This window comes from Ambystoma mexicanum, chromosome 10 (genome assembly GCF_040938575.1).
Source record: "Ambystoma mexicanum isolate Mex_15411 chromosome 10, UKY_AmexF1_1, whole genome shotgun sequence".
Classification (NCBI taxonomy): Eukaryota; Metazoa; Chordata; class Amphibia; order Caudata; family Ambystomatidae; genus Ambystoma; species Ambystoma mexicanum.
The window spans coordinates 668,050,740-668,065,792 of record NC_090932.1 but is presented as its reverse complement, the minus strand read 5'-3'; the positions used below and the strand labels follow the sequence as shown (position 1 = coordinate 668,065,792).

At 45.4% G+C, this 15,053-nt stretch overlaps 1 protein-coding gene across 1 annotated transcript in view; it reads right to left on the bottom strand.

Annotated features, from left to right (window-relative positions):
- Positions 1-15,053, bottom strand: part of SLC9A9 (solute carrier family 9 member A9) — a 3,894,960-nt gene that overhangs the window by 2,986,765 nt on the left and 893,142 nt on the right. Inside the window, exon 6 of the mRNA XM_069618254.1 lies at positions 2,747-2,852. Coding sequence (XP_069474355.1) covers positions 2,747-2,852 — 106 coding nt within the window. The remainder of the gene's footprint in view (positions 1-2,746; positions 2,853-15,053) is intronic.

Here is a 15,053-nt window from a genome sequence, read left to right as displayed (position 1 = left end):
ATTGCGTGTGATATTTCCTCGGCACCCCTGAAATTCACATACCCCACTCGCCCAAGCCCTATCATGTGTCAAACTTCCCGTGCACCCCCACATTACACGTACCCCGTTCGCACAAGGCCTATCATGTGTAAAACTTCCTCTGCACCCCGAAATACACGTACCCCGCTCGCACAAGCCCTATCGCATGTAAAACTTCCCATGCACCCCCGAAATACACGTAACCCGCTCGCTCAAAGCCTATCGCGTGTGATACTTCCTGCGCCCCCCTGAAATACACGTACCCGCTCGTACAAGGCCTATCATGTGTGATACTTCCCGCGCATCCCCAAAATACACGTATCCCGCTCGCACAAGGCCTATCGCGTGTGATACTTCCCACGCACCCCTGAAATACACTGTACCGGCCCTGTAAACTGGTGCAGGGTTAGCGCAGCCCTTTGCACGGCATTGGGGATTTCAATGCCTTTTCCTTGCGCAAGGGGCGTTCTTGGCGGCGTAACTGCCGCTGCGGGATGTTCTCTGCGCCAGCGCTCAAAATGGCTTTGAAATTGCATGAATACGCGGTGCGCCAGAATGCTGTTTACGCACACGGCTGCCGCACGCTGGCGCACGCTCCCTCTCTGCGCTGCTCGCGTGCGCTGCCTCTGCGCTGAAATGTATGAATTACCCCCATAATATCAGATATTTATTCAAAATACAATTTATTGCACATTAATTATACAGATATCATGATCAAGTGTTAACAGGTACTCCCATAAATCCATTAAAAAAAAATCAAAGATAAAAAATGCATTGGTCAAGAATACGTACGTCTGTCCTTACAGCACCGTTGGAGAATCACTATATTGAATATGGCCATATATGCAACGTCATACATTGGTTCTTTGTAGAAAAGTTACGTGTAGATTTGATAGAGGGTCCAATTGCATTACAAGTGTCCAAAAGAGAACAGTTCTGGATCGATCATTTACAATTTCACATTTATGTATTCAACATTTCTAGGGCGAGCCAAACCCGTGGGTATCTGGGCGCTGGGAAGCATGTAATACACATTACAGGAGATATCACAGGCAACAAGGATAACGTGGCCTTGACATATATCATAATCAACTTATTTACAGACATTAGATATTTACAGATACATTGATCCAGTAGCTATAAACACGTAACGTACTCGATATTTGCATGTGTATTCACGTGAGTAATTTACAGATGAAATGAAGCAGATGCATTTACAGAAGCATATTGTATAGTGAAGATACTGTAAGCATTGAGGCAAAGCTTGAATCGCATTTAAAGGGGGCAGACAGCAGGGCCCCATCAGAAGTGGGGTTCCAGTCTGTAACTACATCTTCCATGGTGGGGCATCTCTTTGCACCTTTGTTACCTAGTGCACTTTCATTGGTTTCTTAATATGAAACATATGTCCCGGCAATCGGATTACCTCAATTGAGGCTACACCCCATCATTGAAAGTGCACCTGCAAAGGTAGCAGGCACGCACTCCGAGTTAGAGAAGGGTCCTCATGGCAGATAGCACAATGTGCTGTATGCACAGGGAGCGCACTTTCAATAATAAGGCCCCTGGATGCGTGAGTGTCCTTAAAACCGGGGCTATGATACGACTCCCTGATTATGCAGAATAAGGCTCTTGCCTAGAATTAAGATCATGTGAATTGCAATTTGATGGACATAGCCAGCAACATAACTAAGCTATAGCTCGTTTTAAAATGTTTGCAATGATCATTTGATATTCTTTGTCAGGTTTTATTGTTTAATCAAAACTCATAATACTGGAAAAAAACATCATTAAAAACGTTTAACAGCAGCCTAATTAGAACAGGATTGTATTAGCACATCAAAGTCATAATTGACCTCCTCTGAGCCAATCGGAATCCTCAGAATGCAGTCAATAACTATTGCTATTGAATGCATTCTGAATGTTCTTGCTTGGCAAGCACTGCAGAGGCGTAGAGAGGGTAGGGCCTGAGCGGGCAAGGCCCACCCAAAATCTATAAATGCCCACTCTGCAGCGCTGTGTGGGCATTTACAGATGTTAATGTCACTGCGGTGGGCCCAACTACATTAGCTTCAGACCCTACTTGTGAGACAATCCTGGCTACGCCTCTGGCAAGCAGACAGCGAGATAAAAAGCAATGCTCTGCCTTTAGGACCTATTAATTCAATGTCACACAACGATTCCTTTCGACAAGATGTTCCCTCGCTACATGTATCCCTTTTTCACGGTACTTTCCATGTGACAGACAACACCCAATTTAACACACCATTGCAAAAGTGTAAACATGAAAAAAGCGTTGAACCATTCATGTTAAAACCTTAAAATGAACATGCTTACACTTCAATACCTCGAAATAAAACCACATTGGTTTACTAACACGTTTTGTCCATTAACTTAACTCACTTTTAAACTCGTGTGTATTCGCCAACATACCTCCGCTCCAACCCCCGTATTGCTACCAGCTCGGCGTTGTAATAGCCCTACAGACCTTGCGAGGGAAATGTGATAATGGCCCCTAGGCCCAGAAGACTGGATCACAGATTGCTAACATGAAATACATACCAGCAATGCTGTATATTCCAAGTGATGGCACAGCACACATTTGAAAATGAGCACTTTTCCCCTAAAATGTGTTGCTACATACCACTCTGACATTTTAATATGTTCAGTTCTGTCATCGACTGTTGTTATAGAGCTGCTGTTTGCTAGTTAAAGTGCGCGCACTTACTATGTGAGAACGATGGCCACGGCATCATTCAGAACACTTTCCCCGAACAAGAGCGTGTACAGATCCGTGTCAACGTGCAGCTCATGGAAAATAGCCAGCACAGTCACTAGAAAAGAAAAAAAAAAATATATATATATATATCGGTAGGCCAAGTATGGAAAGAAGTAAGCTCGTTATTTTCACATTAGCACAGTCATTTACAAAGCACTTTGTAAAACCAAATGAAATGTATGAGCACCTGCTGCCAAAACAAGTGTAACAGGTCTAAACAAAGCGACATGAAACATTACCGGCATGGGAGCTACATGAAATAAATGCGAGGCATTAAAAATACAGCACGTCTGGAACGAGACAGGCCCCTAGAATGTGGAGCTACAGAGTAAACCAATGGTTTTATAGATGGGAGGACTGTTTCTATAGAAACTGGACCCATCGATAAAGTGGATTTTAAGTGTAAACTTTTAAATTCCAAAATACAGGAATGAAAAAGATGTCTCTGCTGTGAGGCAGCTTTTGCACGCAGACGAGGCGGCCATTTTTCTTTCGCTGCACGCCATCATGCCAATTCCCTTGCCTTATTTATGAGAAATGGCCTCATTCTTCTTAGCTTTAATGTCGTTCCCTGTATTGATGTTGTGAATAAACGCTGAGCGCTCTTTTCTGCTATCGCAGACTTTTAGTGTAGTTAGGCAAGCGAGGGAAGGAATAACTGACCGGGAAGACAGACGGGAGATACTTGTTTTGAAGAATCTGTGCCCACTAAGCCAGGCGTCCTACACAGTGAGCACATCAGCTTATCAAGTTAATGTCACCCATTTGCACTACATGCAAAGTGGTTTCTGGCTGGCTCTTTTGGAGATGCCACGGGACTCATGCATGATACAGCATTCTTTTTTTTGTTAAGTGTAAAATATAGTGGACTGCGAAATACACTATAAGTCTATATTACACATGGCCAGTATTTCACTACTAGCCAATACAATCTTGACTACATATAAACACCGGGGTCATTTTTTTTCTTTCTTATAACATTCAATTGAATCCATTTCCCTGCCAGGCATATGCCTGCATACCTACCTATCTCACGCCCTGCTTCACTCAACTCTCCCCCCACACAAACAAACACACTTTCCGTTGACACACATGCATTTTATAGTTAAAATACTTACTCCACATGGACTTTGATAGAAAGGAAAGATTGTGTTTAATTTATTTTGTATTGAGCATTTTTAAGGTACTTATCCATAAAGAAAATTGTGTTTCCAAGCGCCCACAGGGCAAAGGGAAGGGCACAAGGGAAAACAGCAAGACAATGGAGTATGCAAAATACTAAAATGCGGTCCTACTATGCTTTGTGAACATTGGGATTGTGCAAATGCAGAGGGAGAGAAGGGAAAGGGGTAAGTGCTAGAGAATTAACAGAGTGCTGAAGTGCCAGGGAGACCTTTGCAAGGCAACAGGTAAGTGCAAGAGCGGGTTGTGAAGGCAAACGGAAAAGTATCAGGCAGTGATCAATGGATGGGGTAGTCACCAGCCCATACAATAAATGCAAGCCTGTGGGGCAGCACAGGCCAAGTGGAGCCCGAAGGCAAGTGCAGGGGGAGTGTGGGGTGCATTTAAGGCCCCAAACAGAAGTCCCTTTCACATGAATGGCAGGCATTTAAACACTGAAACAAAAACGGTGTGGCATTCGTTTTTGTTTTTCCAAGTAAAGTTAAAGAGCCATGCAGAAAGGGGAACTACCTGTCGTTAACAAAGGACAAGCACTGTTTAATTTACAAAAGAAGGAGGAATTAAAGATCCCCGTCACATGGAAAACAGGGTTTTTAAACATTGAAAACAAAAAAACAACCTGCACATGTGTGTGCAAATAAAAACAGTTGAAGAATAACCAAACTGAAAGAAATATCACTGCTCACAGAAAAATGTCAGGAAAACAAAACATGGTGTGGGTTGACAAAAGCAATGTATATTATGTTTCACCTACAAAACTTAAATCACATTTCAAGAGCCACTTTGTCCTCATCAAAAACCTGTTTCTGGCTGTGGTCAAAACTTCACAAAGGAAAACTCCCACTTCCAGCCTGGATGTCACATCTCCCAACAAATGACCCAACCACAATAACATTTGTTGCTGAAGGTGTTGAAAGCCCAGTGTTCTCCAAACTTGCTGGCTCTGAAAGCAGGGCTTCAGGGCAAGCCAACCTTGGCTGGAGCATGACTAAAAGGTGTGAAGACTGGGGGCTGCAACTTCAAAGACCAAGGTTATAGCACAAAGGAGACTGACACAAAAAACTCTGGGCACAGGCTGACCCAGTGAAAACAAATGGCCTGAAAGCAGAAGCACCCGTTTGTCCCACATGAACCTTTACAATTAATTTAAAAGGACTATTATATTTAGGCCTTTTTCACAGCAACCCTAATGTGAATTGATTTCATTTCTGTACCTTTTTTATGTAATTTCCAGGCTATTTTGGGGATATAAAATTCATCTACCTGTGACTCGGGAACTGTAATGTCCAGTTAGACTAGGTTTCTGGTTGATCTGAGCATGTTCCAAATGTGAGAGTTGGTGAGCGGGTGGAAAATTAAATTAGGGATATGCTTAATAACTTACATGTTCATAAATGTTGTACTTTTAATGGAAACAGCAGAAATATGCCGCATGGCCATGCTACATCATACAAAGTTGGTGGTCAGCTTATCTAATTCTCTATTTATATACCAACAAAGGTGAGTGAATCTCCTCTGCCGCGTGCCCCCATTTTGTGTACTTTGGTCATCCCGTGAGGCCATGAGCGGCCGTTTGCAGTCCTCTCCCTCCCCGCACCCGCTTGCTGCTTGCTGCTTCCCAGCTTCCTCCCGCCTCCAGACCCGCCCCTGGGCCGTGATTGGCTGAATCTGTGCACTGAATAGAGTCTAGCGACTCGTAGCCCTCCACCTATTCCTATTTTTATACCAACGAAGGTGAGTGCATCTCCTCTGCAGCGCTCCCCCATTTTGTGTAGTTTGGTCATCCCGTGAGGCCCTGAGCAGCCGTTTGCAGTCCTCTCCCTCCTCGCACCCGCTTCCTGCTTCCCAGCTCCCTCCCGCCTCCTGCCCCGCCCCTGGGCCGTGATTGGCTGAATCTGTGCACTGAATAGAGTCTAGCGACTCGTAGCCCTCCACCTATTCCTATTTTTATACCAACGAAGGTGAGTGCATCTCCTCTGCAGCGCGCCGCCATTTTGTGTACTTTGGTCATCCCGTGAGGCCCTGAGCAGCCGTTTGCAGTCCTCTCCCTCCCTGCACCCGCTTCCTGCTTCCCAGCTCCCTCCCGCCTCCTGACCCGCCCCTGGGCCGTGATTGGCTGAATCTGAGCACTGAATAGAGTCTAGCGACTCGTAGCCCTCCACCTATTCCTATTTTTATACCAACGAAGGTGAGTGCATCACCTCTGCAGCGCGCCCCCATTTTGTGTACTTTGGTCATCCCGTGAGGCCCTGAGCAGCCGTTTGCAGTCCTCTCCCTCCCCGCACCCGCTTCCTGCTTCCCAGCTCCCTCCCGCCTCCCGACCCGCCCCTGGGCCGTGATTGGCTGAATCTGTGCACTGAATAGAGTCTAGCGACTCGTAGCCCTCCACCTATTCCTATTTTTATACCAACGAAGGTGAGTGCATCTCCTCTGCAGCGCGCCCCCATTTTGTGTATTTTAGTCATCCCGTGAGGCCCTGAGCAGCCGTTTGCAGTCCTCTCCCTCCCCGCACCCGCTTCCTGCTTCCCAGCTCCCTCCCGCCCCGCCCCTGGGCCGTGATTGGCTGAATCTGTGCACTGAACAAAGTCTAGCGACTAGTAGCCCTCCACCTATTCCTATTTATATTCCAACGAAGGTGAGTGCATCTCCTCTGCAGCGCGCCCCCATTTTGTGTACTTTGGTCATCCCGTGAGGCCCTGAGCAGCCGTTTGCAGTCCTCTGCCTCCCCGCTCCCGCTTCCTGCTTCCCAGCTCCCTCCCGCCTCCCGACCCACCCCTGGCCGTGATTGGTCCAGCTGTCCTCTGCTCAGCTCATCCCTGACCCCCGAGGGCAGCCCTCTGCCCGGCAGCCCCATCGGCTAAGGACCACGAGGCAAAGGATGGCTCCTACAAAGACGGATCCAGATCTTATCTGCAGGTATCCGCAGGAGAAGCAAGAAGCCAACAATAAGTAAGTGTGGGAAGGGCAGGGCCAGAAGCAATCACTTCACGCCATACTACCCAACCACGCATCTAACAAAGCATCACCACTGTAAACTCGTTATATCTGTAACATATTTTGCAATTGGAATCTCTGTCCTATACATGTAAGCGTTGCATTTAGAATTGCGGCCAATAGCCTCTCTGTGAAAGTTGAATTTAGGAAAGTGTTCTGTGAAAGTCGCTTTTAGAAGTGCTCCCAATTAACCTCTTTGTGAAAGTTGCATTTAGAAGTGCTCCCAATAGCCTTTCTGTGAAAGTTGCACTTAGAAAGTGTTCTGTGAAAGTTGCTTTAAAAGTGCTCCCAATAGCCTCTCTGTGAAAAAAGCCCTGAAGAAAGCCCTGGAAAGCGTGTCGGAAGCGGCCACGTTACGCGACACTCTGTGAGAGAGTGAGAGAGCGAGTAACTGCTGGTGCGGCTTGACGCGCGGTCCGACGCAATCTAACGTGAGAGCGTGGGAGCGGCTGCGAGTGCTGGGTCCGCTCCTCTAACGCCGCACAGCTGGAAGCGGCGATCGGCGGTGCTAGCTGGTGCTCGGCGAAGGACGAGATTGCGCGAACCATCGAGGAGCCGAGGAGAGGCCCTGGTCGGAACGTGAGGAGGTAAAGACCTGAGGGTGAGGTGTAAGGCGAGGTGTGAGGCGAGTGCGGTAAAGGGGAGAAATTGCGAGTGGCGAGATGAGAGCTGGGGGATAGTGATCTCCCCCTCTGCCTTGCAACACCTATCCCCTCCTGCAACGCCTATCCCCTCCAGGGTGAGCGAGTGAGCAGGAGGCCTCACGCAGGGAGATTGAGGCGTGCAGGGCTGACTTGGCAGCCCAAAAGTGAGAAGCGGGTTTGGAGCCAGAAGAACGAAAGCACGCGGAAGCTAGCCACGCCGTGTACAGCCGTGGAATTTCTTCCCCTGCTGTAATACAGCGCGGCGCGGTGGCTCCCTGTGGCTTCTTGTGACACTTCTTGAAGTGGGCTTGGAGTGGACCCTGAGAAGAAGGGGAACTGTGAACTTCTACCGGAGACTGCGGGCTGTAGCCTTTGATCCAGGCTTGCAATTTTTACCGGAGACTGCGGACTGTAGCCTTGATCCGGGTCTACAAGTCTCCTGGGTCATTATACTGGTGGGGGGGGCACCAGTAAAAGGTGGGGAAGTCTACATAAGTCACCTCACCAGGGCAGTTCTAGAGGTAAAACTTTTCCTGGCCCCTAGTAGCAGCTCTTACTACCTTACCTGCCAGGACTAACCTGCACCTTCGGGAAATAAACTCTCGAAGTGAAGTGAGCCTTACCGTAGACATGCAGCGGGGAAGAAGAGCACCCACTCGATTTATAATCTACGTAAAAATAAATCTCAACCCATAAAGGAACCTAAGGAATCCCACAAGAAAGGGGGCAAATCCAAAAAGAATGCCAAATATGCTATCCCGGTGGCGCAAGGGGCTATAACTGAGTTCTTTCCTGTGAACCCTCCCCCGGCCACGAATTCCACCGTAATTGAGGAAACACCGGCACCGATAGAGAGTAACGGCATTTCTTTAAATACCTCCAATTTCGACGACATTGACAATAATTCCCTCTTAGACCTTTGTCTAACGATACAGAGAGGGATGCGAACACAAACGCCCCTGAGGTCACCCAGTGGCATAACGCCATTAAAAGAAAACAGCATGAATAGTGTCTCGGGGGTGCATACCGGTGGGGGAATTAGCGGACGTCTGTCTGCTTCTCCAAATCTGGTAATGGCGTCAATGGAGGACGAACCGGATAATGTGATGGAAGATAATATTGAATCACAGCCAAGCTCATTACAGATAACTGAGCTACAATCATCGGTGGCTGCTCTTCAATTTGCCCTCAAAATACTCCTACAAATGTCAGGGCGAATTTTGACCAATACTAACACCATTACATTGGCTTTAGAGCAAAAAGATCTCCTCCGAGAAGAGGCAGAAATGAATCTATCTGATGCTTTACAGACAATCGAGGAGATTGAAGAACAGGAAGATGTGGTGGAGGGGGGTGAAGCACAATATGTGCCCAATAGTGATAGCATAATTGAGGAAATCCCTATGGAGGCTGACGACCCAGAGCATGAGCTAAGCCCTGGTGCCCTCCCTCACAGAAACAACGAAGAATGGCAAAAAAGGCACTTAAAAACAAGTCAGCTGCAAAAGGGGCCCAACCACCTATAACAGTACCCAAAGCGGCACCTGAGACTCGATCAAAAAAGGCCAGGAAAAGACTGGTGAGAGCAGCTCAAAGGGCGGCAAAGGATAATGGACCATTAATAGACTGGCTGATACCGGAAGAGAAGACAATGGGAATGGACCCAGATGATGATTCAGTTATGACCTTTGAGCCTGAGCTGGAAATCAGTATACATATGCAGCCGGAACCTCTCCCTGAAATACGGGCGGTGGAAGAACCTACCGAGCCCTTACCATTGGACCAGAAGAAGGAAGTGAAGGACATAAATACGATCCATATCTGTTTCATTAAGAATTTGTACCCAAGCGGCAAAAATCCCTGGTTATCACGCTCGGAACTATTAACAAGATTATATCATATACCTCAACTTCGTGTCCTAAAATCTGAGGATTTCTTATTTGTAGAACCCCTGTCGGGCCCCAACCCTAATGTCTCTGCCTTACATTGCATTTTTCTGACTACGGCGCAACTCCTCAGAAAATACAAAGAAGATCTGAATGCAGTGGACATTGACATTGATGTGGACCCGCTGGAGAAGGTACCCTCGGATCAACCAGAGGACACTATGGTAACAGCTCCTGTGGCTAATGTGCTCAAATCGGGACCAGGGGATAATCCTGCGTTAAAGGAAATACAGCAAGCCCTGAAGTCACTTTTAGAATCCATCCCGCAGCTGCTACAGAACCACTGATGTTTGTCTTTACTTTCTTGGAACTGCAGAGGCTTTTCCCATCTCTTGAGGTCGGAAGGCTCAGTAAACTTACTGTCCCAACATAGCTGTATATGTCTACTGGAGACATGGTATTACGACCCTTTACTGTTAGATGGTTTTGTCATACATCAAGCGTTTGCTAAACGGGGCAGCAAGGGGCGTCCATACGGTGGTTTACTCACGGGGGTATCTAACATGTTTATGTCCCGAAAGATTCAATGCAAATCTGAGGAGCTGCTATTGGCAGTAGAGGTCGAACATCATGAGGAAAATGGCTTGGGAAGGTTCCTTTTAATTAATCTGTATAACCCTCCAGGAGAATTGTTTCGGGATTCACTGCAAGAGGCAATACAAGATCTATTGTCTATATGGCTGCTAAGAACGGGCAATGTTGCAGTGGTGGTTATGGGTGATTTTAATTGCCATATGACGGACGAGACTCTTATATCTTCTAACTCTGATCTCAATGAAAGATGTTGGATGCCCCATAGAAAGAGGGAGGCCGAAGGATTAGGCTGGCTGCAATTGTTTGAAGCCTGGCATATGGCTATGATTAATGGCCGTACTTCAGGAGATCGGCCGGGAAGACACACGTGGGCGAGTGGGACATCCATGAGCACATTAGATTATATATTGATGTGCCCCGTGATGCAGAGCAGAGTAAGCGACATGATAGTCAAGCCTAATAAATGGAGTGATCATGCGTCGCTACAGTGTATATTTAGTATACCTATAACATCTCCCTCCCCTGCTAACATGGGTACCATCCAAGCTAACCAGGCAGGATCTAGAATAGTGTGGTCTGAGAAGAACATAAGATTGGCCACAGAAGCTCTGGAATCCATCTTAGAGCGGGGCTCCTGTGACTTCAAACTTATGACGGCAAATGAAATTGAAGACTGGATTTCGGGGTTCTCAGGTCAGCATGCCACGGCCAATAAAAAACAGACGCTAAAAATTGGGGGTGCAATACTCCCCTTTAATAGGGAAATCAGGGATGCCAAGAGAGAGCTAAGAAAGTTAATCAGAGGCCTGAAACACATGAATTTATCGGGAGCTTTATACCGCGAAAAAGTAAGAAATATCAAAAACCGCTATAAAGCGAATATTAAGAACATTAAGACAACAGAGAAAAATACCAGATATCAGCAGCTGATACAAACGATTTGTACGAGAAATTCTCGTAGTATTTGGTTATTACTCAATGAGAATAGAGAGAAGGCAAAAGGCCCTTTAATTAACCCTATATGTGAGGAGACATGGGTAAAATTTCTACTAAGCCGAAATTCAGGGGGAGTGGAACCCATGAGTAGAGTATTGGAGAGGGCTCCTAATCATCCGCCTTTTGATGTATCAGCTGAGGCAATTCTGAATAAAATAGCTACCCTCAAGTCCTCCAGAGCCCCTGGCCCGAATGGCCTAGCTAACGTAGTGATTAAGAACCACCCTCCTTTTTGGGCTGATTTGTTCTCTTTATTATTCAATAAGGTCCTAGTGCAGGGGATAATCCCCCGGTCCTGGCAGAAAGCAATTCATATACGTGTATTCAAAAAAGGCAGCCGTTCTGATCCTAATAACTACAGGCTTCTATCCATGCTTGATATTTCAGGTAAACTTTTTGCCTCACTATTGCTTTGTGAGATGCAGAAATGGGTAGAAGATGCCAAAATACTCAGCAGATTCCAATGTGGCTTTAGACAGGATTTTTCCACTTCACATAACCTCCTGGTCATGGAAATACTTCGAACACGGGCACTTAGTAAGGGGCAGCCCCCGTTGTACGCTCTTTACATTGATTTCCAGGCCACTTTCGACTCCATCCCACGGGAGAGGTTATGGATTAAGCTAGAGAAATTGGGATGTCCGTCTGGGTTATTGTACTACCTTAGATTACTCCATCAAAATACTACGGTGCGTCTGAGGTTAGATCAGGACGGAAATATGACCAGAAATGTGTCCCAAGATAGGGGGGTAAAGCAGGGATGTGTCACTGCCCCCCTTATTTATAACCTATATGTGTACGATATTCCTGCAGTATTAACTGAGGTTGACAATTGCCCTCCTAAAATTGGTGATGCATCGTGTGCTGTATTAGCATATGCGGACGATCTGGCTGTATTTGACAATACCATAGGTGGTTTGAGGCATTCCGCTACTGCCCTATGGGATTATGCCAGGATAAACGGATTGACCATCAATCTGGACAAAACAAAAGTCCTTAGATTTACGAGAAGAAGAGTTTCGCGAGTAAATTTGATAGTACACCATAATCTCATACCCTATGCTCCATCCTATCGCTATCTTGGAGTCGAAATTGAGCCCCTTGGTGATTACTTATTATACAGACAGGGTCGCATCACTAGGGCGATGCAAGCGATAGCATTTATTTCTGCCTTTACTAACAAGCAGGGTGGCTTTACCCTCTGGGGAACGCGCCACCTGTATATCCAAGTGTTTGCCCCCATGATTATATATGGCCTGGAGTCATTGCACACATTAGACCTAGCATGGCTGCAAGTGCTGGAGGGCAAGTTCTGGCGAAGGATATTGGGGCTATCCCCTGGGGTACCTATGGCCCTGATTAGACTGGAACTGGGCCTTCCCTCCTTGAAGGCTATGGTATTGAAGAAAAGAGCAGGGTTTTACCTTAAGATGATAGGTAGCACTATGAACCCCTTATTAACTGTGATACATCAGGAGGTGACCAAAAAATACACTACATCTCCCCTACATAAAGATATGACCAAATTTTTGGCAGATATTGGATGGACACATAGAGGGGCTACTATTACCAAGGAAACCCTAAATGCGCTAAGGAAAAAAGTAGACCTCTGGGATTGGCTCGAGAATTTTACACATATAGGCAGTCTGCAGACATATCAATTTGTGAAATATAGATTATTCAATTTTATGAAACAACAAGCCTATCTATATCTATGCCCCTCTAGAAGACTCAGATGCTTCATTATATTGTTCCGATTGGAACAATTGCCTACTCTGTACATCAGAGGAGCATGGGACAATATCCCGGTTGCTGAGCGTATATGCCATCTGTGTAAATCCTCAGAATGTCTGGAGACAGCTAGACATCTTCTTACGGAATGTCTATCTATGAAGAATACAATCTTACGCTACCTGGGGGAATTTGCGCACAACCCTAAAACTATATGCGAAATAAGATTCTGGCGTTATTGCACTAACACCTGCAATATGCATTTATTCATTGCATTATATAACGTTTGGCAACAGGTAGAAATTAGCCTGGCCCGTGAACTGTAACTATTCCAAACACTAGGGGTGCCAAGGAACTCACTGAGTAATCTTTATGAGATAGATATTGTTTAAGGCCTAAAAATACTTAATTTAATTACATCCGAGATGCAGGCCGTCTTATGTAACACATTTGGATATGAATTTTTATGTAAACAGCTTAAGGAAAGTTGTTTAATTGTACTTTTTAGTTTTGGTATATTTATGAATTATGTATAATGTTTGTAATATGTGTAAAGTTTGTTTTTATTTTCAATTTATACCACATTAAACAATTATTATTAGAAAGCTGCATTTTAGAAGTGTTCCCAGTAGCCTTTCTGTGAAAGTTGAATTTAGAAGTGTGCCCAATAGCCTCTCTGTGAAAGTTGAATTTAGGAAAGTGTTCTGTGAAAGTCGCTTTTAGAAGTTCTCCCAATTAACCTCTCTGTGAAAGTGGCATTTAGGAAAGTGTTCTGTGAAAGTTGCATTTAGAAAGTGTTCTGTGAAAGTTGCATTTCAAAAAGTGTTCTGTGAAAGTTGCTTTAAAAGTGCTCCCAATAACCTCTCTGTGAAAGCTGCATTTTAGAAGTGTTCCCAGTAGCTTTTCTGTGAATCTAGAAGTGTTCCCAATAGCCTCTCTGAAAGTTGAATTTAGAAGTGTCCCCAATAGCACCTCTATGAATTTAGAAGTGTTCCCAATATCGTCTCTGTGAAAGTGGTATTTATAAGTGTCCCCAATAGCCTCGCTGGGAAAGCTTCACTAAATCTATTCCCAATAGCCTCTCTGTGAAAGTTGCATTTTAGAAGTGCTCCCAGTAGCCTCTCAGTGAATTTAGAAAATGTGCCCAATAGCCTCTCCGTGAAACTTGCATTTAGAAGTGTTCCCAATAGCCACTCTGGAAAGTTGAATTTAGAAGTGCGCCCAATAGCCTCTCTGTGAAGTTGCATTTACAAGTGTACCCAATAGCCACTCTGGAAAGTTGAATTTAGAAGTGTGCCCAATATCCTCTCTGCGAAAGTTGCATTTAGAAGTGTTCCCAATAGCCACTCTGGAAAGTTGAATTTAGAAGTGCGCCCAATAGCCTCTCTGTGAAGTTGCACTTACAAGTGTTCCCAATAGCCACTCTGAAAGTCGCATTTAGAAGTGTGCCCAATATCCTCTCTGCGAAAGTTGCATTTAGAAATGTTCCCAATAGCCTCTCTGAAAAGTTGAATTTAGAAGTGCGCCCAATAGCCTCTCTGTCAAAGCTGCATTTAGAAGTGTTCCCAATAGCCACTCTGAAAGTCGCATTTAGAAGTGTGCCAAATATCCTCTCTGCGAAAGTTGCATTTAGAAGTGTGCCCAATAGCCACCCTGAAAGTGGAATTGAGAAGTGTGCCCAATAGCCTCTCTGTAAAGTTGTTAGAAAGTGTTCGGTGAAAGTTGCTTTAAAAGTGCTCCCAATAGCCTCTCTGTGAAAGCTGCATTTTAGAAGTGTTCCCAGTAGCCTCTCTGTGAATCTAGAAGTGCTCCCAACAGCCACTCTGAAAAGTTGAATTTAGAAGTCTGCCCAACAACCTCTCTGTGAAAAGCCGAATTTAGAAATGTGTGCAATAGCTCCGTCTGAAGGTTTAATTTAATTGTGGGCCCAATAAAATCTCTGTGAAAACTGAATTAGAAGCATGCCAAACAGCTTCCATGTAAAAGTTGAATGTACAAGTGTGCCCAGTAGACTCTCCGCGAAAGTGGAATCTAGAAGTGTGCCGAATATCCTTATAGTATAACACCATGCCGGACCAAACCGACTAATCTCCCTAATAACCACCCTGTGCAAAACCGATTTAGATTCATGCCTAATACCCTCCCTGTATAAAGCTGAATTAAAAAAAGTGCACCTATTAGCATGCCCTAATCGAACTCGCTAGTATCACTTAGCCTCTCCGTACTTAG